Here is a 22,050-nt window from a genome sequence, read left to right as displayed (position 1 = left end):
TGTAAACAAACACTTAGGCTAAACATCAGCTACAGAGCTGGAGTGCAGCCTGCGTGATCAGTCTATCTCCACTCCACCTGTATCCACCACACACAGCGACCACCAGGCAGCAGCAAAGGGAGAAAGGCTATAGTACACCATGCACAATGCCAGTCAATGTAAGGATGCCCGGAAAACGATAAAAATTTGGACATGTTCAGGGAATAACACTTTGTGTTAATCAACAACTCCTTGGTGGAAGTCAGGGCATTGTGCAACACAAATAATTATCTTACCGGAATACATGGCACCAAATAGTAAAAAAGCATTTAACAAAGCTTCGCGGCAGATCATTTGCCTTGGGGAATTTTAATAATGGAGGTACTCGAATCATTTGAAGAATCATTACAGTCCTAATTCACTGACTTTTCTGTGGATTGAATCTCCAAATAATTTGTGAAAAAAAATTCACCCAAATTCTTTTGTACATCATATCTAAGGCCTAGTCCACACGTAGACGGATATCTGGAAAAATTAACACATTTTCATGTTTTTTGGGGGGGTTTGCCTTTTATTTATATAAATATTCTATTTTATATCAGCAAAAAATAATTGTAGAAACTGTGTGAAGTGAAGTGAAGATTTGAGAAAATTTTTACACCTGTACTCTGCAACAAATAATTCAACAATATGTCCACATCTTGCACAAACGTCATATTCATATGCTACTTAAAAGTAATTCAACCTATATGTTCACATAAATTAACTTCCTGGTGGACGGACAGAGATATTAAGTTTTATGAAGACCCAGCTATACACATAGAAGGTATTCCAAAGATACTCCAAAGAAAATGTGACTTAGAAAGTTGAAATACCAAGAAACAACACTATTTGATATGTTATTGGCTAGGGTTTTATAAAGCAGTCAATTCAGAAGCATCATTCATGTCCCTTGGCACTGACATTTCCACACCCCAAAGTGTGGAAATGAGGAAGAATATAGACATTAGCTTCTGAAATTGTGCCAAGACAGTTTCCACAGTGCATAATGCATTAAATGTATTGAAATGTATTAATGCATTTCAAGATATATTTGCTGTTTGAACTATTAAATAGGCACTTATCAGGGTTTCAGGTATTCAGCTTTAAGTGGGCAGTAGTAGTCACTAACCCCTACCTGAGGTCTCCTCACCTCTAGTTTGAAAACATAATATGGTGAGGGACAGCTGGAGAGTTCTCATTTTTTTTAATAAGGACCTGATTTTATGGTTGTGAGAATTTTGAGTTCCAGTGATTTTGTTACTTAAAATTTTTTTTGTTCATGCAGGACCAGTGATTTTGGAATGGACTGAGCTTCAGAGCACTCAGACAACTTTTGAGAGTTTCTCAAAAAAAAAAACAAACTAGGACAGAGTTGGGACAGGGAAATTAGGATAATGAAATAGAATGCTACACTTCATAGATTTCATTATGAAATAGGGTGCATCCATGGTGTACTTCCATGTATCACGGTATTTGTAGTGTAAGTGATGAGCGCAGGCCTGGTAAACAGTGTATTTCTGTGTCAGCTGGGATAGGAAGGCTAGAGTAGGGGAAAACAATTGTTTTTGGAACGCAGCAAATGCTGCCAACCACAAATACCAGAAGCACGATTTCAGCTTCATCTCCCTCATCATTATGAACATCATCATCCCCATCATCGGTCCTCCGGGGTGCAAAGCCAGAGTTCATATGTATAAAATCAAACTTTACTCGCACAATGTACAAAGCGCACTAATTGCGTATATATGTTGCAACAACGGTGGTAGGTGCTCGTTTTCTTGGCACCAGACTGGAGGTGCTGCAGTGAGCTTGGGAAAGCAAGCAAGCAGCGATTGGAAGAAAATAGGCCCCAAATAAACACAGGCTCTTTCAAATAAAACCTCCTCTCCTGCTGCATCTTCCTGCTCAAAAAAAGCCTGAACTGGACTAAAATGGACCGTCGAAGTTGGGTTCATGGTCCCGCAACCAGCGTTGCATCCCCTTCCGCCGTCTCCCACACCCTCCCCCGGTGTGCGTTCCAGCCGGTGTTTCCTGAACGCTTCCATCCAATTAGCTCCGTTCGGAGCAAGCTAAGTCTCGCTGCCCCCGCCGCCGATGCAGCGCTTACCTCTTCCTCCTGCGGACCTCCGGGAATCCCCGAGGAGCACGAAGAGTCCAAACCTGGGCCCAGCTCCTCCAGGCCGCTCTCCCTTCCCGGCTCCCGCTCCGTGGCGTCTCCGTTGAAGACGGGCGGTGGAGACTCGGCGCTGCTCAACGCCGCCATTTTAAACTGCGAGAAGCTGAGTGGAAAATAATAGAGGAAAAGGCAGGCTGGTGCTGAGGACAGGAGGGGGAGACAGAGACTCAGGACGAGACGACGGGGTTCTCTCCGGTCCACCTGACCATCAGACCGTCAGTTCAACTGATCTCATACGGTTCATTTCATGACAACTTATTCAAATGATATGATACATTCAAAATAAAGTAATCTAAAAAGTTGCATTAATGGCGACAGCTCAAATGATTAAAAATCACCAAATCTTTTCAAACTTTTCAAGTTCAACAGATTAAAAATCTACAATCAACCCACACTTCTGTATTATATGTTTTATTATTGATTTAATATTATAGTCCTAAATGTCATAATTGCATTAACTGTCGAAATAAAATCATAATTGTCAGAAATAAAGGTTTGGAAACATCAGTCTGCATAGAACTATCTGTGTTTTACACTGAAATAGATTACTTAGAAAATATATGTTTAAATAATATTCTATATATGTTAAAGAAATGAATATATATTTTAAATAATATACTTTATTATATAAAATAGAATATTGTGGATCGCAGTCTAAAAATATCCTATCTGCATGGTAGTAGGACTTGATTACGTTGTGCCACGTAATTGTGGCACTGCACAAACGTGTGCCCCTTTGCGCAGCTACTTATGTAGATGTGATTGTATACACATCTTGGTCACCTTAAAACAATCAAACTTGTTTGGAGTTAATCTGCTGATCCAACCCCGTTTTCTTTTTCAGTCAGAATGAAATGACCGAATATGCATGGCTCCGGTGCACAGACCGATGCATTACATCTTTATGAGACAAAACTGAGGAAAAATACTATTTACATTCGAGTGAGGTTTTCACATCCTTTTACTTTTATTTTCTTTATTTTGTGTGCATGTTAGCTTATTGTCTGAGGATAAATGCGGTTCAGTTTAATCATTTACGTTAAAACAATAAAATATTAAAATCATGAAAAGACATCAGGTTTGAAACTTCTTGGTTTAAATAACATCGAATGTAGTTAGATTTCAGTGTATTTAAGTGAGTTTTGACGCTTTGAAATTTGATATTGTCCACAGAAAAAGTTTGCTTGGCTGCTGCACATTTTCATGCCAGCGAAGAAGTGTTTACTAAAACTTTGGCACAAAGTACATTTTTATGCATGCCGACTTGTGACCTCCACATGTCTTCATAGTGGAAGGCTTTTTCTTTTTTTTTTAACTGAGCAGCTGGCCACATTTTTAACAGCAAAAACTGGTGTGTTTCCAACACTAAGCGCTTAATAAACATGATTTGATTAAAAAAATAATTGGACAGTATTTATTCCTCTTGTTAATCTACCATTTCTCTTTCATACATTATATTCATTGTTAGCTTTCAGGGCTCTGTGATGGACTGGTGACCTGTCCACGGTGAACCCCGCCTCTCATCTGATGACTGCTGGAGATGGGCACCACCAGCCCCAATCACCACCCTGCAAGGATCAGCATGTTCAGATCATGGATGGAAAGATTTTAAGGTAGATTGTCTCCCTTTAAGTCCACACTTAAAACAGCTTCATAGTCAATGCCAACATCATCTGATTTTATGATATTGCTGACTATTTTTTCCACTTCAAAGAAGTCACCCAGAAATGTTTTTTCACTCCAGGCATCCGGTCCCAATCATTATCAGTTCTAATGATGCCACATACATAGTGAGTCCACAACCTCTTAAAATTGTAAGTCGTACTTTTTTCTTTGCTGTTTTTCTGTACTCTTTTAAATACAAAAACTTTCTCTGTTTAATTGTTTTATTCTTTTTTTGTAGGTTTCTGTGAAGTGCAGTGGTCCAGTGAATGGGAATGTTCTGTCGTTGATCCTCACTGTTATCAAGGCTCTCTCTACTTTTAATTCAACATTATGCGAGTAAAAATGGCTAATTTGAACAGCGTCTGCTATCTTCACCTTCTTGGTTGTTCTTCGTTTTATGGTGCGTTTAAAAAAAACCTGAAAGTGTGCCATACCACCACCATCTGGTCTGGAGTGTGAACTGGCGCTAATGCCTTTCACTAATAGATCTTACATTATACATCTGAAAATGGATTGGGTAAAAACAGCTTCCGTGTTTTAGTTAAAAAACTGAAAACAACAGATCATATTCGGAAAGATGTAGAACTAAAGATACCTGCTACATTTAGTGTTAAGGACAAGTTTTGTTGTAGAACCTGTCACTAAAGTATACGTGTTTGATATTTTGAGGTATGAACACAGTATTTACTTTGTTAAACAACATTACATCAAGTATAAATTTTATTATTTTTTATTCTTTGCCATTTTAACAAAAACAGTAAAAGATTATTAGGGCACCTAAAAAGGCATACTTTATTAGCCCAAAATATACACTGATATGTAATTTAAAACATACTGAAAATAATATTTTAAAGTAAGAGTTAGTGAATTTTAAAAAATTCTATTTTGAGCATATATATTAAAATATACACAAAATATCTAAGATATTTTAAATATATTTAAAATCTTTTAAATATACACTTGCGCAAGTGTATATTTACACTTGGGCAAATACATATTTTGTTCACTTAAAGTATACTTTTATTTAATAGATTTCTTAAAAAGTGTATTTTGGTACAATTATATTTAAGTATGTTTAAAGTTATGTCAATTGGTACAAGCATTATACTTGTATATTTATAGGTAGAACACTTAATACTTAGTATACTTAAAATATACTTACACAAACGTAAGTACAGTATATACTAAAGTATTTTTTCTTTTTGACTAGGGTAGGTTTGCTTTAAAATGACCTTTTGTGGTTCACTCTTCCTGTGGAATGTGCCAATTACTGTCTCTTAGACATCTGGCAAGTCAGCACTCTTGACAATCCAGTAAGCAAGGGCACAGAATTTATGAATCTTTTTTTAGTAATTTTATTAAATAATTTTCTGAAACATTGAATTATGGGGTTTTGTTACAAGCCATAATAAAAAAAGTAAAAAGGCTTAATTATTTGCACAATAATTCTGATTTAATTCACATGGAAGAAAAGCATATTTTTTCCCCCCAAAAAGTGGAAATCTTTACATCTCGTCAAAACAGTCCGCATAAAACATGGCTTTGCAATTTTCATGTAATATGTCATTGGATTTATCATAGAAGCTGTTTAACAGAACAAAGTCTGTAATAAAATGAGTGAGCAATTTAAAATGTTTATTTTGAAAAAATGATCAATGTTGATCAACATTACATGAAGAACAAAAGTCTCCTTCCTGCAGGAGTAAAAAAGATTTTACTTTATTTCACTTTATTTTTTTTGCTCGCCCTCTTTCCTTCTCCTTTCTTAGGGGTTCCTTTTCCTCGAAGTTTCCTCAGGCGGCGCATCTCCTCTTTGAAGTCCTCATGCTCATCTCTGAAAAGAAAACAAGCCTTCTAAATGAAGTTATTGCATCCACAGCTCACTTTACTACTGTCAAAATATCTTAATGCTCAGTCACATCCCAACAGTATGAGATCAAAATGTTAAAATATTGTTCTGTTAAAAAATCAGTTTATTCCCTCAGTTTAACAAATTTCAGTACATTAAAAGTAATTTTAATGTACTTTTAACATATATTAAAAGTACATAAAAAGTACTTTTAAAACCTCCTATGTGGTGACAGAAGAGTTTTTGTGGTCCTCCTCTGTCACCACAAAAACGAAATCTTTGAAGGTTTACTACAGTACTCTTAAGGTCATTGTAAACCTAATCAAAAGTATCAATCTATTTTTTTTATTTAGGCACAGAAGTCCACTGTTCTCCAAAATGTTCTCCTTTTTGGGCCTCCACTCCAGACAATCATTTGCTGCCCCAATGATTTGAAAAATTCCAAAAGCACTAGCCAACTTCCATATCAAGACCATGGCCTCGGATTTTGAGGCACTGATCCTTATTCCAGGCATTTCAAACTTGACTGTGAACCGCTCCAGTCAAAGCTCTAGATCATGACATGATAAAGTCAGTAGAACTACATCATCCCCAAAAAGCAGAGATGTGATCCTAAGGCCACCAAAACAGATACTCTCAACACGTTGGCTGCACCTAGAAATTCCATCCATCCATCCATCTTCTTCCGCTTATCCGAGGTCGGGTCGCGGGGGTAGCAGCTTCAGAAGGGAGGCCCAGACTTCCCTCTCCCCGGCCACTTCTTCTAGCTCTTCCGGGGGAATCCCGAGGCGTTCCCAGGCCAGCCGAGAGACATAGTCCCTCCAGCGTGTCCTGGGTCTTCCCCGGGGCCTCCTCCCGGTGGGACGTGCCCGGAACACCTCACCAGGGAGGCGTCCAGGAGGCATCCTGACCAGATGCCCGAGCCACCTCAACTGGCTCCTCTCGATGTGAAGGAGCAGCGGCTCTACTCTGAGTCCCTCCCGGATGACTGAGCTTCTCACCCTATCTCTAAGGGAGAGCCCAGCCACCCTACGGAGGAAACCCATTTCGGCCGCTTGTATCCGCGATCTCGTTCTTTCGGTCATGACCCAAAGCTCATGACCATAGATGAGGGTGGGAACGTAGATCGACCGGTAAATCGAGAGCTTTGCTTTTTGGCTCAGCTCTTTCTTCACCACAACGGACCGGTACAACGCCCGCTTAACGGCAGACGCTGCACCAATCCGCCTGTCGACCTCCCGCTCCCTTCTTCCCCCATTCGTGAACAAGATCCCGAGATACTTAAACTCCTCCACTTGGGGCAGGACACCCCCCCTGACCCGGAGAAGGCACTCTACCCTTTTCCGGCTCAAGACCATGGCCTCGGATTTGGAGGCACTGATCCTCATCCCGGCCGCTTCACACTCGGCTGCGAACCGCTCCAGCGAGAGCTGCAGATCACAATCTGATGAAGCCAAAAGGACCACATCGTCTGCAAAAAGCAGAGACGAGATCCTAAGGCCACCAAATCGGATCCCCTCAACACCTTGGCTGCGCCTAGAAATTCTGTCCATGAAAGTGATGAACAGAATCGGTGACAAAGGGCAGCCCTGGCGGAGTCCAACTCTCACCGGAAACGAGCCCGACTTACTGCCGGCAATGCGGACCAGACTCTGACACCGGTCATACAGGGACCTGACAGCCCGTATCAAAGGGCCCGGTACCCCATACTTCCGGAGAACCCCCCACAGGGCTCCCCGAGGGACACGGTCGAACGCCTTCTCCAAGTCCACAAAACACATGTAGACTGGTTGGGCGAACTCCCATGCACCCTCCAGGACCCTGCCGAGGGTGTAGAGCTGGTCCAGTGTTCCACGACCAGGACGACAACCACACTGCTCTTCCTGAATCCGAGGTTCGACTATCCGACGGACCCTCCTCTCCAGTACCCCGGAATAGACCTTGCCAGGGAGGCTTAAGAGTGTGACCCCTCTATAATTGGAGCACACCCTCCGGTCCCCCTTTTTGAACAGGGGCACCTAGAAATTCTGTACATAAAAGTAATGAGCAGATTCAGTGACAAAGGGCAGCCTTGGCAGGGTCCAACTCTCACTGGAATGAGTCCGACTTACTGCCGGCAATACAGACCAGACTCTGACATGTGATATGGCCCAACAGGCCATATCAAAGTGCCTAATATCCCATATTCCTGGAGCACCCCTCACAAAGCCCCCCGAGGAGGAGTTTGACATGTCAAACCATAGTCCACAAAGCACATGTAGACTGGTTGGGCAAACTCCCACGCACCCTGCTGGAGACATCCTGTCCATTGTTCCAATAATAGGATGAAAACCAAATTGCTCTTTCTGAATCAACGGTTCGACTGTCCGACAAGTCCTCCCCAAATAGACCCCAGACTAGACCTTGCGGCTTATGAGTGTGACCCCTCTGTAGTTGGAGCACACTCTGCAGTGCCCCTTTTTGAATAAGAGGACCACCACCCCAGTCTGCCAATTTAGGAAAACTGCCCCCGATGTCCAAGCAATATTGCGGTTGCATCAACCAACACAACCCTACAACATCCCGAGCCTTAAGGAACTTAATTTTATTTCCTCTACACGTCAAGTGACCGCCGTTTCTATGCGACAGCAGCAGCTGATTGCCGTGACAGAAATGTAAACAATGGTGGGAGGAAAGAGATGCACATTTTGTTTCTGGAAAAATGGGAGCTATTTTAAGTTTCTGTCACCAAGTCTGATTATTATAAGCAGTTTTGGGTTTGTTTTTTCTATAGGTGCTTGCAAATTTTATGAGTCGCGGCATGCGCGTTTTTGAACGTGAAGTTGCTAATTTGGGTTTTGAAATAGGCAGAGACACATCACATAACAAGCCCCAGAATTTGTCTGACAGCCAGTTAGTTTTAGTCAGACTCTCCCTGTCCATCATTTCCCGGATGATCCGTTCTGCTGTCTTTGTTAATGTCAAGTTAATAAATTTGCTGTGAACGACATTGAGCTTCATGTTGCACTCCAGAAAACTGCAAACATCGAGACTAATATGAACAGTGCAATAAACGTGAAAACAACCACAAATGAACGAGTCCGTAATCATTCATATTAAGATAAGTGTCACTAATCTGTGTAGCGAGACATCTGAGTTGTGGAGCCGCCGGAGGGCTGCTATGAGCTGTGCTGCGACAGCAAACGCAGGGCCGTAACGCAGAACCTGGAGGCTGGGGCAGGGAGGGGGGACTCTAAAATCCTTCTAAGAGTTTTCCAGATAACAATGGAACACAAAAAAACATGCAAAAATTACTAATATTTTTTTTTTTTGCACTGTTGTAACCATTAAACAATCTCCCCTTCAGTTCAACCTTATAAGTGGAGACACAGTTGATGTTACCATTATATAATAACTTGCAATAAAGTATTGGCAAAGCTCAATGTAATTTTCAGAGGTGGCGGAACATTATTGTCAACAGCTGATGATAAAGTAACTAAGAAAGTTACTTTAAATGTACCAGCGCCTTATAGCCCGGTGCGGCTTATATAGAATAGAATATACCTTATTGATCCCCAAGGGGAAATTGCTTATTTGTTGAAAGCTACTCCAGCTTAGGTAATAAATACAAAGTTTGTAATATATATATATATATATACCTAAGAATAATAAGTTCAAAATGATTAGATATAAACAAATAAATAAATAACAAGCAATCACATGCAATATATTAATCAATAAATAACCTTTAAATGAGCGCAGAAAAATTTTAATCAATTAGCACAGACTTGGGCATTGTAAAGCCTGATGGCAACAGGCAGAAATTACTTTCTGTGGCGCTCTGTGGTTCACTTTGGCAAAATGAGTCTCTGGCTGAAGGTGCTCCTGTATCCAGCCAGCACGTCATGGAGTGGATGAGACCCGTTGTCCAAGATGGCCTGCATCTTGGACAGGATCCTTCTTTCTGACACCACTGTCAGAAAATCCAGCTCCACTCCAACGCCGTTACTGGCCTTCCGGATCAGTTTCTTCAGTATGTTGGTGTCCTCCACCTTCAGCTTGCTGCCCCAGCACACCACAGCATACAGGATGGGACTGGCAACCACAGAGTCATAAAACATCCTGTGCAAAGTCTGGGAGATGTTTAATGACCTCTATATATGTACGTTTCCAGTTTTTTTAAAAACTTTGAGGGTGCGCTCTATAGTCCGGAAAATATGGCAAGTTATTTTTTAAAGGAGTAATCACTAATTCAAATAAAGTTTTCAAAATTTTTTCAAAGTAACTATGTCCTCACTGCCTACTACAGACAGTGCTGATACTATACTGTTCCCCCCTCCTGAGACGCCGGATGATGGACCAGAATTGCCTCAAAGCTATGTGGAAGTCTTCTCTATAACCTCTCCGAACTCCTCCCATGCCTGAGTTTTTGCCTTAGCAGCCACGAGAGCTGCATGCTGCTTGTACTGCCGGTACCCATTAGGCAGGGCCAGGACAAGCCTCCATAAGGCCCTCAGCAAAATCTGGTTTTGGGGCCCTCTATCTCTGCTAACAATGTGGATTGCTGCAATCAAACGATTAGATCATTCCCACACCTACTATAAACTTATTGCATCTCTGACAGTATTGTTTACATTATATCTTACAGTATATGTATGTATAATATACATTTATAGGCCAGCCGATTTGTTGGCCAGTCGATTTATGGGCATTGATTTCCTTAATTTTGGGAGATCAGTTATCGGTCGATACTTACATGTGAAGCCCATCTTATCCCCTGATCTTATCTTCCTCAGCAAAGGTTTAAATAACAGCTTCTGTCCTCTTCTGCTCTGCAGTGAGAGGTTTGACTAACAGACCGGCCCACCAGGTCATGTCTGCACATTTAACAATATTCACCCCACTGTGGCAAACTCAGTGACTTTCTTGCTATATTTATATATTTCAGACAAATAAAACTTGGTACAAACAACATATCGCCAACTACAGCTTAGAGTAGCTCTGTGGAATCTTATTATTGATGTTCTTGTTCACTTCAACAAGCTCATTGATTTATTAATATAGTAATCATGTAGCCTGATGTAGAAACGTTTTGCTGGACAATGTCAAACATTGAGAAGTTTTAATTATTGTTATCTAACTTTATCAAATATGCTGTTTTGAAGTAAAAAAAAAAAAAACCCCTTCAGAAATATACAGAGTCAACTATCAATCAACTCATTGAAAGTCAAAACTCAGTTTCACACAAACTCAAAGACACTAACATAAATGTTCGGACCGTTCAAGGTTGCTATCAAGCACAATTTTTTTGACAAACATTACATTGCCAAGATGCATGAAAATATACCTTTATCTTGGCTTTTTTCTATTCCTCCTCTTTCTTTTCTCTCTACTTGAAGAATAAGTCATTTTCTGCGACATTGTTTTGCAGTAACTCATTTCTGACGTCGGACCACTTTTTTCAGTAACAAGTAATCTAATGCGTTGCTATTTCAAATCCAGTACTCAGATTACAGTTATTTATCAAAACCACTTTGCGTTGCTGTGTGTTACTATTTTCTTTTGAATTTTATTTTCTCTACGCGTCTTGGGGAGTGACCACCGTTTCTATGTGACGGTATCAACAGCGACAGAAATGTAAACAATGGAAGGAGATGCGCATTTTGTTGCTGGAAAAACAGAAACTATTTTGAGTTTCGGTCGCCAAGTCAGATTATTATAAGCGGCTTTGGGCTTGATTTTTTTTCTAAAGTTGCTAGCAAATTTAACGAGTTGCGGGTTGCGCTTTTGGGCTTGTTTTTGAACATGAAATTACTTATTTGGGCTTATAAATAAGCAGACACATGCCTGGGAATGTGTCTGATATACAGTTAGTTTTAGTCAGGCCTTCCAGGTCCATCTTTTCCCGGATGATCCGTCCCGCTGTGTTTTGTTAATGTCAAGGTAATATACTTGCTGTGAATTAAGTCAAGCTTCGCGTTGGGCTCCTGAAAAACTGCAAACATCGAGACTAATATGAACAGTGCAATAAAACAGCCACGAATGAACGAGTCTGTAAAGTTGTGCAACTAAACTGCATTATAATTATTAATATTAAGATAAGTGTCAAATCTGTGCAGCGGGACATCTGAGTTGTGGAGCCGCAGGAGGAGCGCTGTGTGCTGCACTGATGCCAAATGCAGGGCCGCAACGCAGAACCTGGAGGCTGGGGTGGGGGTTGGGGTCTAATATAGTACTTAAAGTATTCCAGACAATAGTGGACCACACAAAAACATGCAAAAATAACTCAAGTATTTTTCGTACTGTTGTAACCATTAAACAACCTCCCCTTGAGTTCAACCGTATAAGTGGAGACACAGTTGATGTTACCATTGTAAAATAACTTGTAATTAAGTATAGACCTTTTTCACGGCAACTGGAAGGCGCATCTTAAAGGGCTGCGGCACTTCCGTTTTGGTGACTGTAATTCGAGTACCCTGAAAAATGTCTCTCCTCCTCTGGTCCTTTTCATCATCATTACTTAATTTGCCAGCACTTTCTTTCACTGATGCGGAGGAAATCGCAGCGGCGAATTCGCCCACCAACAAACGTGTGGAAGGAAACAAGTTCTTCCACGAAGAATATATCCACAGCTATCAAGGTAAGAGAAGACGTAGCTTAGCGAGCTAACCGCTAGCTACAAGATATGAACTACACAAACATCGTAATGAAGCCTAACTTATTTTGCTAAATTCCGTGGAATATTGGAGACAGACATAGTTTAAACTTTTCAAGTGTATTTTGACATTCTGAAATGTATTTGCCAGTTTGTGAAAAACAGCATGCTAGAACTTAGCTATGAGATACTAGATGAAGCTTGATGCTGAAACTATGCTTTACTTCTGCATGCCCGTAGTGTCAAATATTGTCGAGGGACAGGTAGTTGTCAGAGCTCGATGCTTCAGATCCATGAAGAAAAATGAGGAACCGCACAAGCTGCAGGTTTGAAACAGTCAGAAAGCCGGTTGGCTCTTGTTCTTTAGTTCGAGTTCCTGTTCGTATTTGACAGCTGAAGAACTTTCACGTACGACTTCTGGATAACTCAGAGCTTATTCTAATATCTTCTTATTCAGAGGTTACTATTTGTTTTCTGTTTCTGTTGCGGTTGAAACTGTCTGTATTTTTTTTCTACTGTTGTTGAAACTTACCTTCAAACTAGAATCTACTACTTGTTTAAAGCTAAACATGCTATACGTATTGATGTATATATGTGTTGCTAAAACACTTGTCTATTTTAAATATCACTGGGTGTTGGAAAAGAAAAGGCTGAATTATTCCTGTAGCTGTGCAGCTGGTAAAGGTTTTTGCAATCATGTAGTTGCACTTCTTTACCAGACTGCACACTCCTCCCAACTCCAGCTGCCAACTGTTCCTCCTGCACAAGTGATTTATAAAGATGGCACAGACCAAGAACACAGGTAAGAAAAAAGAGTGGAACACTTTGTCCTATGGTATGTGATATCCTACCATATACTAAATATACTACATATACTAAATTACATATACTGTCATATACATGATCTTAAAATAACAGTACTATAGCTATGTACACAATTTATTCCTCCTTTGATTGTGTCGCGCAGCCATTTAGGTTCCTTTCCCACTTGTATTTTATAATTGCCGTATAAAATATGTTGTAATCTCAATATTACTTGTGTCAAATATAATTTTTCTCATAATTTGTTTGGAAAATGTCTTTTTTGTAGGCAGTAAAAAAAATACAGGCTCAACTGCTGTCAATTAGTTTTATTTGCAAGTTGGGTAAAAATCTAAACTGTGCCAAATCAGTCCCATTATGTCCTAACAAATTGCTCACCCATCCCTTTATTTGTTCTTTAGTTTGGGTTAGTCCTCTGGCAGCATCATTTTGCACCACATGGCTCCAGACTTCCCTTCTCTTCTTTTGATGCTGCATAGTCTTCCGAATATGTGTTTTGTGCCCACACTCAGTCAACTTATGCATCTTCAGCCTCTGCAAGTTTCACTGGAAATGTCTTATGAAATAGAGGCCAGAACAAGAGAGCAGTCCAGATGTCCTGCATGGGTACAACTTCGAAAACCAAGACTCACTACTAGCCGTTTCCATGATGATTGCAGAAGAAGTCTGCTGCCACGGCACTGGCATCTCAGATGATCAGGGGGTCAAACTGCCACCATAAAGTGTGGTCTGCAGATGGAGTCTGAGGTGCTCGAAAACTATGCTGAGATGTTGAGGGTCAACGTGCTCCCTGTGGGATTCATTGTTCGTCCTGACACATCATATCTTGGTGCAACTCCAGATGGCAAGGTGCATGACCCATCAGAATCCCCCCCGTTTGGACTGGTTGAGGTAAAAAGCAGAATGAAGAATGATGTGTCTCAGGGTGCTTACCTCAAGGTTCAGGATGGCCATGCTGTTTTGAGGCAGGGTCAGCTGGCAATCAGCGGATTGGAATGGTGCCACTTTGTCACGGACATGCTAACAACAATAACTGTTGAGCGGGTGTGGCATGATGAGTCTTTCATTGATCAAATGAAATCTAAACTGGACTTATTTTATTTCAACACCTTCATTGATGTGTTCATGTCAATGTAATAAGAATTATAAACCTAATTATAACTTACCCTTTTGTTTCTTTGTATTTCAAATATCCAATCTCAAGCTGTGTGTAAATAGTTGTTACTCATGAAACGTATACAGATGTGCAAATTTCTTTAAAAGGAAGTTGCATAATTTACGAAAATTTGTTTTCTTCACTGCAGTTGTCTTGTAACCTGTGTTTAAAAAATGCTTCTTCTTAAGTATTTGCAACTATTGTTGTTTAGATTTGATATATAGTAATTTGCAGCATGATTTAAATCAGTGTATAGTGTACAATTATAAGATATGAAATAGTTAAGGGTTTTTTGTTTTTATTAGATATTGTAAATTGTACTTGATTTGTTTTCCTTGCAATTCAACTCAAACAAGAAAATACAAAATGAATAGTATAGTATGCTGCTCAAGTGTGTTTTAATTGAATTTTTTTTTTTAAAGTCTAGACATTTAAATAACTTTTTACATAGCACTACAACAATTAACATACAGAAATAATTTAGTCTGCAACACAAAATGGGCCTTGATAATTTGCCAAAACACAACAGTTGTGCTAGATTTGATTGACAGTTCCTATTAAAGTGAGAGGCACCGGCAAATCCCAGATGTGGTAGCACTTTACTCTAGCAATTGCTCGCTCTACAATGATCCGCAGTCGAGCAATGGTCTGGGTCTCCTCTGTCTCTTTCTTGCTGAACTGGCCAGTATGCCTAAATGGAGGAATGATGAGTTTGGCTCCAACTTCATGAAGGAGGTCTTGCCATTATCTGAAATGACTTCATCTCCCAGCTCAAGCAGAGGAAGGATTCCACTGACCTTTGTTATTTCTTATTTCAGCCCTTTCAGAGTGGTGCGGTTCTTGTAGGCAGAGAATGTTTCAGACTGTAAGGTGAGGGATGATGGCGTTTCCAGAGCAACTTCTGTGCAGTCCAAGAAGACACGGACATTTGGAGAGAACTTCAGAAATCTCTGAGGCATACTGGCTTTTACCTTCTCACGACTAATCCACAGGTTGATGGAAGAGAACACAATGAAGAGGTAGTGGGCCCAAGTGCTGGTCACTCGGCTGACAGTAGCTATGCTGACTTGAAACATGTCAGCAATGAGCTGCTCCTTCATGCCCACTGCTACCCTGAATGAGTACATAAGGAACTCATCAATCAGAGGTACGCAGCGGGCAGGGCTGGCTTCAGCACATGCTTCCTCTCCTGGGAGAGGAAGCATGTGGAGAGAGAGCAAGCATTTCTGTGCTCTGGTCCAGTACACAAGGCGTGATGCAGAGGGTGCAAAGGACTCCCAGAAGATCCGGAACACACTCTCAGATGGAAATTTGGTGAAGAATTGAATCTGGTCATCAGAGGCACAGTAGCGGCTAAAAAGTGTGGCAGACAAATCCACTTTTTGAAGTCTAGCCTCCAACTCCTTGATATAACCTAGAGCTTCATCAAGTGCACCTGTAAAACCACAAAATAAAATAGCATAACATACAGTTAGCAAGAAGTTTTAATTATATAAATGTAACATTACTTCTGTGAAGATGTTGTGAGTTGGAGCATGTACTGTATGTATATACATAATCTCTCCACAAAATTGTGATACATAACTACCACATAATCTCATAAAAATGATTTCATTATTATGTGAACATAATAATAAACAAATTATTAAAGTAATAGTTATATTTGACTGAAATGATCTTACATGGCAAATGTATACAATGTACTATCTTAAGTTGACGTTTACCTGCGGGTGGATGTGCCCCATAATCATGGTCCGCAGTAGCATCTTCAGCTTGGCTAGCTTTCTGAGAGAGGAAAAACTGCCGTTTCTTAGCCCTCTCGAAAGCAGACTCTTTGGTTGTTGGTACAGTGAAGTTATTCCAGGCAAAAAGGGAAGGAACAGCTCCACTTCTAAGGCGGCTGGTTGTCGATCCGCTAACAAAATCCTCCAGTGTGAAGTGGCGGCTACATACGAAAGTGCTCCCTGTCTTTATGCAAAAGTCGGGACCTTCATCTCTTCGGATCGCGTGGATCCACTGCCTCCGTTGGTCTGGGTCCGTCAGGAACGCATGATAGGACAGATACGGCTGTTTTCTTGCCCCACATGAACAACCAGGGACTGAACAAAAACAACTGCGCTGAGACTGAGCCATTTTCCTAGCCTTTTAATGCTAACGCTATAGCCACCGGAAGTTGTCGAACCCCACATTCGCTTTAAAACCCGGAAGCGTGAAAAAGGTCTATTGGTAAAACGTAATTTAACAGGTGGTGGAGCGTTGTTGTTAGCAGCTGCCGAAAGTAACTAAAAAGTTACTTTTAATTTTTAAGTAACTTAGTTACTTTCCAAATCAAGTAATCAGTAATCTAACTAAGTTACTTTTCCAAGGAGTAATCAGTAATCTGAATAAAGTTACTTTTTCAAAGTAAAAGTGGCCCTGGGGCCCTAAGCGGCTGCTTAGTTTGCTTTGCCTTGGGCCGGAGCCAACTCACCACCAAGTAGTGGTCAGTTGACAGCTCTGCACCTTTATTCACCCAAGTGTCCAAGACATGTGGCTGGAGATCCAATGAGATGACAACAAAGTTGATCATTGAACCGTGGCCTCTCCCCACCAGAGAGGCTGCGGTTATTCATTTTCCCTCTATGCACACAATGCTGGAAGGAAAAAGATTAATCTTTTACATGCCATGGATAGCTGTGCTGCTGAGGTAAAACAATTCTGTTAACTAAATGAAACTTGGAGATGTAGGTATTATTTAGTGCTATTCACCACATCAAAACGAAAAATAACAGAGAAAATTCATTATCATTCTCACTTTCTGAGTCGGCTATGAGTCTGTTGTCATAGCAACAGACTTGTTGCCATAGCAAGTGACAACAATGCCACTATATGAAAAAAACAATGCCACTATACGTTTCAGGATTCAACACTAAAAACACTCACACATTTCCCACAGAAAGAACAGAACATTCGGTCAGTTGCAACATTATGTTTTTAGGCTTGATGTTTATTTTGTGATCATTAATAAGCGATAGAGTGCGCATGCGCCAATGTGTATGCAGCCTGTTGCGGTAACTTCTCTCGTCTTTTCCTTTGTAAATTTTTTTGATTTATTATTTTGCAACATTAATTCTTTTTTGCACTTTACTAGAAGCTTATTGTCAACAACGTTGACTAAGAGAGTTACAATCTTTATCTTCGCACAATTGTTGCGGTTGAATCATTCAGTAGAATGCAAAAAATAAAAAAGTGAATAAAAATCAGAATTGAGCATCAAGACTTGCTGTGTGAACGAAGTCCGAGTCTCACTGCAAGGATTCAGTGCCTGTATTGTTAGAACACACCACTGTTTTTATCCACATTTTTCGAACAAACCACTTTTTTCACATTTCCTGTTAAGTATGGTATGCTGTCACACTCAAAGGCAGGTCTGATCTGTGATTTAACTCATCACTACCAAGAGCAACAGATGATTCAAACCCAACAAAAAACACAGATAATATCGAGCACCAAATTGTTCACATTCTAGATCTACCGTATTTCAGATCTTTCCTGCCAACAGCCATCACCATCTACAATAACTCTTTGAAAAATTAGAATTAATATGAGTTAAAACAACATCATTTTTCATTTGGGATCAATAAAGTATTTTTGAATTGAATTGACTACCTGAACAGTCCCATGAACCGGAGCTTCTGGGTCATGGCGTAGTAAACCTTGTGATGAGGATACCATTCATACACCTCCTTCCTCTTGGCCAGTGGAGGTTCTTGGAACAGCTGGACCACCTTCATTGATTTAGAGTCTGTGGGGCGGACAACCTCTCCAAAGATTCTGGAGCTCAGTCTTGCCATGCGCACCGCGTAGCTGGAGAAACCGGCCATAACTAGGAGAACAAAGTAGGACAAATTTACCAAATATGTTAACTGTACATCCATGGTTTTAGGTTAAAATTAAATTTAACACTGAGCAGAAAATAAAAACAAATGTTCTGACTTTTCACAAGTCAGCAGTCTGTATAAAAGCAGAACCCCCAAAAACTACATGTCAGTCAGCAGTGAGAAATAAAACCGAATCTGCCATCTCTATTCACTAACTTAACAGATGCTAACACTTGAAAACATTGATACTGATTCCCATGGCTTAGGGTTTATCAAAAACCTCAACATTACAGAAGAAAATAACAAAAGGCTGACTTTACAATGAAAACTGAGGTGATGAGCTATCCTGCTAAATCTACAGGAATTTATGCTGTGAGGAAGATAAAATTTGTTGTACAAATAAATAGCATATTAGAGCTGTACAATACAGTTGAAACCAGACATTTACAGAAAGACACATCCACATTTTTCTCACTGTCTGAAGTTAAGCCAGACAAAACAACAAAACTGTTTTATAGTAAATCTTCTTGTTGGATTTACTGGCGGTTGGCAACAAACTTTTAGAAGCATTACCGCCACTTACTGGTATGGGGTGTGGTTCGTGATTGTTGTTAGAATCACATATTTGCATTTGCTGAAAGCAACAATGAGAGAATATGTCAAAGATTTGTTAATGTCTTCAGAATCATAAGTTTATATACATTTCCTATGTATTTGGTAGAATCGCCTTTAAACTATATTACTTGGGTCAAACATTCTTTCATGTGATAATATCGCTCTGTATTAATAAATAAATGTGTGCCATATTCTTTTTGTCATTATTTTGGGATTTAGCAAATGGAAATTTATTTTGTTTTAGTTTTCGTTTGTTTTGCTGATATTGAAAAGGGGTCCCGATAAGTCCCCGCTGTTAGCTGATCTGACAACAGTGGATCTCAAACACCGCCTGATAAATACCATCCGACTCCCCGGATAATTTATAGCTGACTGAGCTGCACTACGACACAGTTTACGTGTCTCTCATGTGTCACATGTGCTAGCTTATTGATACGCAGTCATGTTTCCGTTACGCTCTTTGTTTAAAGACTGTAACAACTTCTACAGTTTTTAATCAGCTGTTAAACCTTACCTACCTGAACCTGTGGCGGGTGAGGCTGGTAAAACCCTACGGTCTCATTATCTTAACTCTGTTAGCTTACTTTGACTGTTTCAACCTTCACAACAAGCTCCACCGCATCATACTTCCTCCTTTGATGTTCTTCTTCGTCTTCTTGTTGGATTTACTGGCGGTTGGCAACAAACTTTTAGTAGCATTACCGCCACTTACTGGTATGGAGTGTGGTTCGTGATGGTCTCTCTCTCTCTCTCTCTCTCTCGATAGATAGATAGATAGATAGATAGATAGATAGATAGATAGATAGATAGATAGATAGATAGATAGATAGATAGATAGATAGATAGATAGATAGATAGATAGATAGATAGATAGATAGATTATAAATTATAAAACTTTTAGACACTTTACTTGCTCTAATTCATGGTTAAATAATTTTAATTTTATTTCCTTGTTTATTTTATTCTGATTAAATATCATTACTTTTGTTTTTTCAACTGAAAACTTAAATCCCCATTGCAACGCCCATTTCTCTATTTCAATAATACCCTCTTGTAATTTCTTTACAATGAAATCTACATTTTTTCCTCTTTTCCAAACAGCTCCATCATCTGCAAAAAGTGAACAACCCATTTCTTTTCCAATATCTTTAAATACATCATTTATCATAATTGAGAACATTAAAGGACTTATAATACTCCCTTGCGGAGTTCCATTTTCTACTATATATTTTCCTGAGATCACCTCACCAATTCTAACTTGTATTTTCCTATTTGTTAAAAAGTCTTTAATCCATTTAAATATTTTCCCTATACTGCCCGTGTATAATTTAATTAATAATCCCTCAACCAACATCATATCATACGCTTTTTCTATATCAAAAGAAAATGCCACTACACTTCCTTTATTTACTTGTGGTCGGTCTTCTAATTTCATGCTCTAGACATAGCGTTGGATCATTAGGACTACTCCCTTTTCAAAAACCACTTTGATATTTTGACATATATCCTTTATTATTTAAATAATATACTAGTCTATTATTAATAATTTTTTCCATTATTTTACATAGATTTGATGTTAAAGCTATTGGTCTGTAGTTTTCTGGGTTTGAGTTGTCTTTTCCTGGTTTAGCTGTTGGTACTATAATTGATTCCTTCCAGTTCAACGGTAATTTTCCCTCCTCCCGAATTTGATTATATAATTGCAATATTATATCTTTCGATTTTTCACTGAGTTGTCTTATCATTCTATACCAAATTTGATCTTTATCTGGTGTTGTATTTTTTGTCTTAAGTGCATAATTCAATTCAGCTTTTGTAAACTCAACATTCAACAAATTATTTGTTTCTTCAGCACTCTCTAATAAATTTTTATATTTTGTATTTTCTCTTCCTTGTCTTCCCTCTTCACTAATATTATTTGAACTGTGAAATTTACTAAATGTTCTTGCCAATATTTCAACTTTATCTACATCTTTTATTCTATTTATTATCTATTTTTAATATAGGATATTCAAACTCTCTCTTTATGCCATTCATTCTTTTAATTATTTTCAAAATTATTTTCTATTTTTGTTTCTTTCCCTATTGTGCTACCAAAATTTCTCCAATATTCTCTTTTTGCATTCTTAATAGTTCTCTTTACTGCTTGCTTTCTTTTATAATGAATTAAATTCTTAGAAATTGGATTACGTTTTAGTACTTTAAATGCTTTATTTCTTAACTTTATTGCTTCTTTACATTCATTTGTCCACCATGGAACCATTTTTAAAAAATCATTTTTACACCCTGCTTTCTTTATAGAATTGTCTGCTGCTTCCATGATTACCTTACAAATCTTTAAATTTACATCACTTATATCCATTCTCATATCTACTTTTCCGAGTCAAAGTGTATTTGACTCAAATATCTAAATTTAATCCAGTCTGCCTTACCCTATTCAGTTTTTTATTGACCTTTATATTCTTATTATTTAAATATAATCCTACTATTCTTATTATGGGATAATGATCACTACCTATTGTTGAATTTTTATCAATGAACCACTCACAAATACCAGCTAAAACATTTGAGACAATTGTTAAATCAATAACTGATTCCATCCTTGTTCTTATATTGATTCTTGTTCATCATTAATACATACAAGATTTTTCATTTCCATTACTTCTTCTATAACTTGTCCATTTTTATCACTATGTACTATTTGCATTAAAATCCCCAAACCAAATTACTTTCCCTTTAAAATATTCAGTTAACTCTTCCATTATTTCAATTGATAATGTTTTACATTGATTATAAAAATTATTTTAAATGTACCTTCTTGTTCCCATATCTCAATTACTATATATTCAAGTTCTTTCTCTTTCCCTAATACCTGATATTGTATCCCTTGCTTTATACATATTCCACATCCTCCTCCACCTCCTTCCTGTCGATCTCTTCTTACACCATCATATCCTTTGATCACAGAATCTAATGTTGTTTTTAACCATGATTCCTGAACACAAATAATTTCTGGTTGTTCTTCAAGACTATCAATATAACCTTTAAGCTCCTGTCTGTTAGCAATTAAACTTCTTGCATTCCATTGTAATATTAACATGAACTACTTTCACCTGATGGTCCTGGTCTCTCATCTACCTCCAACTTTTTGTTTATGTTCTCCCATGATCCCTTTTTAAACCCCCAAACTTTTTCAGCTCCTCTCACTATTATTTTAATCTTCTCAGTTTTATGCTTGGCTTGGTCAGTGCA

The 22,050-nt window shown here is 38.9% G+C and overlaps 3 protein-coding genes and 1 long non-coding RNA gene across 7 annotated transcripts in view; 1 reads left to right on the top strand and 3 right to left on the bottom strand.

Annotated features, from left to right (window-relative positions):
• Positions 1–2,415, bottom strand: part of braf (B-Raf proto-oncogene, serine/threonine kinase) — a 56,594-nt gene extending 54,179 nt beyond the window's left edge. Inside the window, exon 1 of one of the 2 annotated variants that reach the window (XM_028044023.1) lies at positions 2,129–2,415. In XM_028044023.1, the coding sequence (XP_027899824.1) occupies positions 2,129–2,284 (156 nt within the window). In that variant the 5' untranslated portion in view covers positions 2,285–2,415. The remainder of the gene's footprint in view (positions 1–2,128) is intronic. The other variant, XM_028044022.1, reaches the window with a different exon arrangement.
• A 429-nt stretch (positions 2,416–2,844) lies between these two features.
• Positions 2,845–5,489, top strand: LOC114161017 (uncharacterized). Of its 2 annotated transcripts, XR_003598923.1 has the most exons (4): positions 2,845–3,548; positions 3,673–3,810; positions 3,942–4,011; positions 4,101–5,489. It is a non-coding gene; the product is annotated as an uncharacterized LOC114161017 (long non-coding RNA). The 2 variants fall into 2 exon arrangements; XR_003598922.1 differs by lacking the exon at positions 2,845–3,548 and having other exon boundaries at positions 3,578–3,810.
• On the bottom strand, positions 5,202–19,524 carry mrps33 (mitochondrial ribosomal protein S33). 2 transcript variants are annotated; one of them, XM_028044026.1, is made up of 3 exons: positions 19,383–19,524; positions 17,972–18,188; positions 5,202–5,696 (listed from the first exon to the last, which is right to left on the bottom strand). In XM_028044026.1, the coding sequence occupies exons 2-3, from the start codon at positions 18,184–18,186 to the stop codon at positions 5,582–5,584; spliced, it is 330 nt and encodes a 109-aa protein (XP_027899827.1). In that variant the 5' UTR covers positions 18,187–18,188; positions 19,383–19,524; the 3' UTR covers positions 5,202–5,581. The 2 variants fall into 2 exon arrangements, with proteins under 2 accessions (XP_027899827.1, XP_027899826.1); XM_028044025.1 differs by having other exon boundaries at positions 19,317–19,479.
• On the bottom strand, positions 11,986–16,686 carry LOC114161015 (uncharacterized). The gene is made up of 2 exons (XM_028044024.1): positions 16,048–16,686; positions 11,986–15,758 (listed from the first exon to the last, which is right to left on the bottom strand). Exons 1-2 carry the CDS (start codon positions 16,454–16,456, stop codon positions 15,133–15,135), a joined length of 1,035 nt encoding a protein of 344 aa, XP_027899825.1. The 5' UTR covers positions 16,457–16,686; the 3' UTR covers positions 11,986–15,132.
• Positions 19,525–22,050: the final 2,526 nt, after the last annotated feature.

This window comes from Xiphophorus couchianus, chromosome 17 (genome assembly GCF_001444195.1).
Source record: "Xiphophorus couchianus chromosome 17, X_couchianus-1.0, whole genome shotgun sequence".
NCBI lineage: Eukaryota > Metazoa > Chordata > Actinopteri > Cyprinodontiformes > Poeciliidae > Xiphophorus > Xiphophorus couchianus.
This window is presented reverse-complemented; position numbering and strand designations above follow the sequence as displayed.

Excerpts from the sequence above, each read along its gene's own strand:
- LOC114161015 (XM_028044024.1), bottom strand. The coding sequence starts at position 16,456 with ATGGCTCAGTCTCAGCGCAGTTGTTTTTGTTCAGTCCCTGGTTGTTCA. Across the intron at positions 15,759-16,047 it reads TGGGGCACATCCACCCGCAG|GTGCACTTGATGAAGCTCTA; the intron begins GTAAACGTCAAC and ends GTGGTTTTACAG.
- mrps33 (XM_028044026.1), bottom strand. The coding sequence starts at position 18,186 with ATGGCCGGTTTCTCCAGCTACGCGGTGCGCATGGCAAGACTGAGCTCC. Across the intron at positions 5,697-17,971 it reads CGGTTCATGGGACTGTTCAG|AGATGAGCATGAGGACTTCA; the intron begins GTAGTCAATTCA and ends TTTTCTTTTCAG.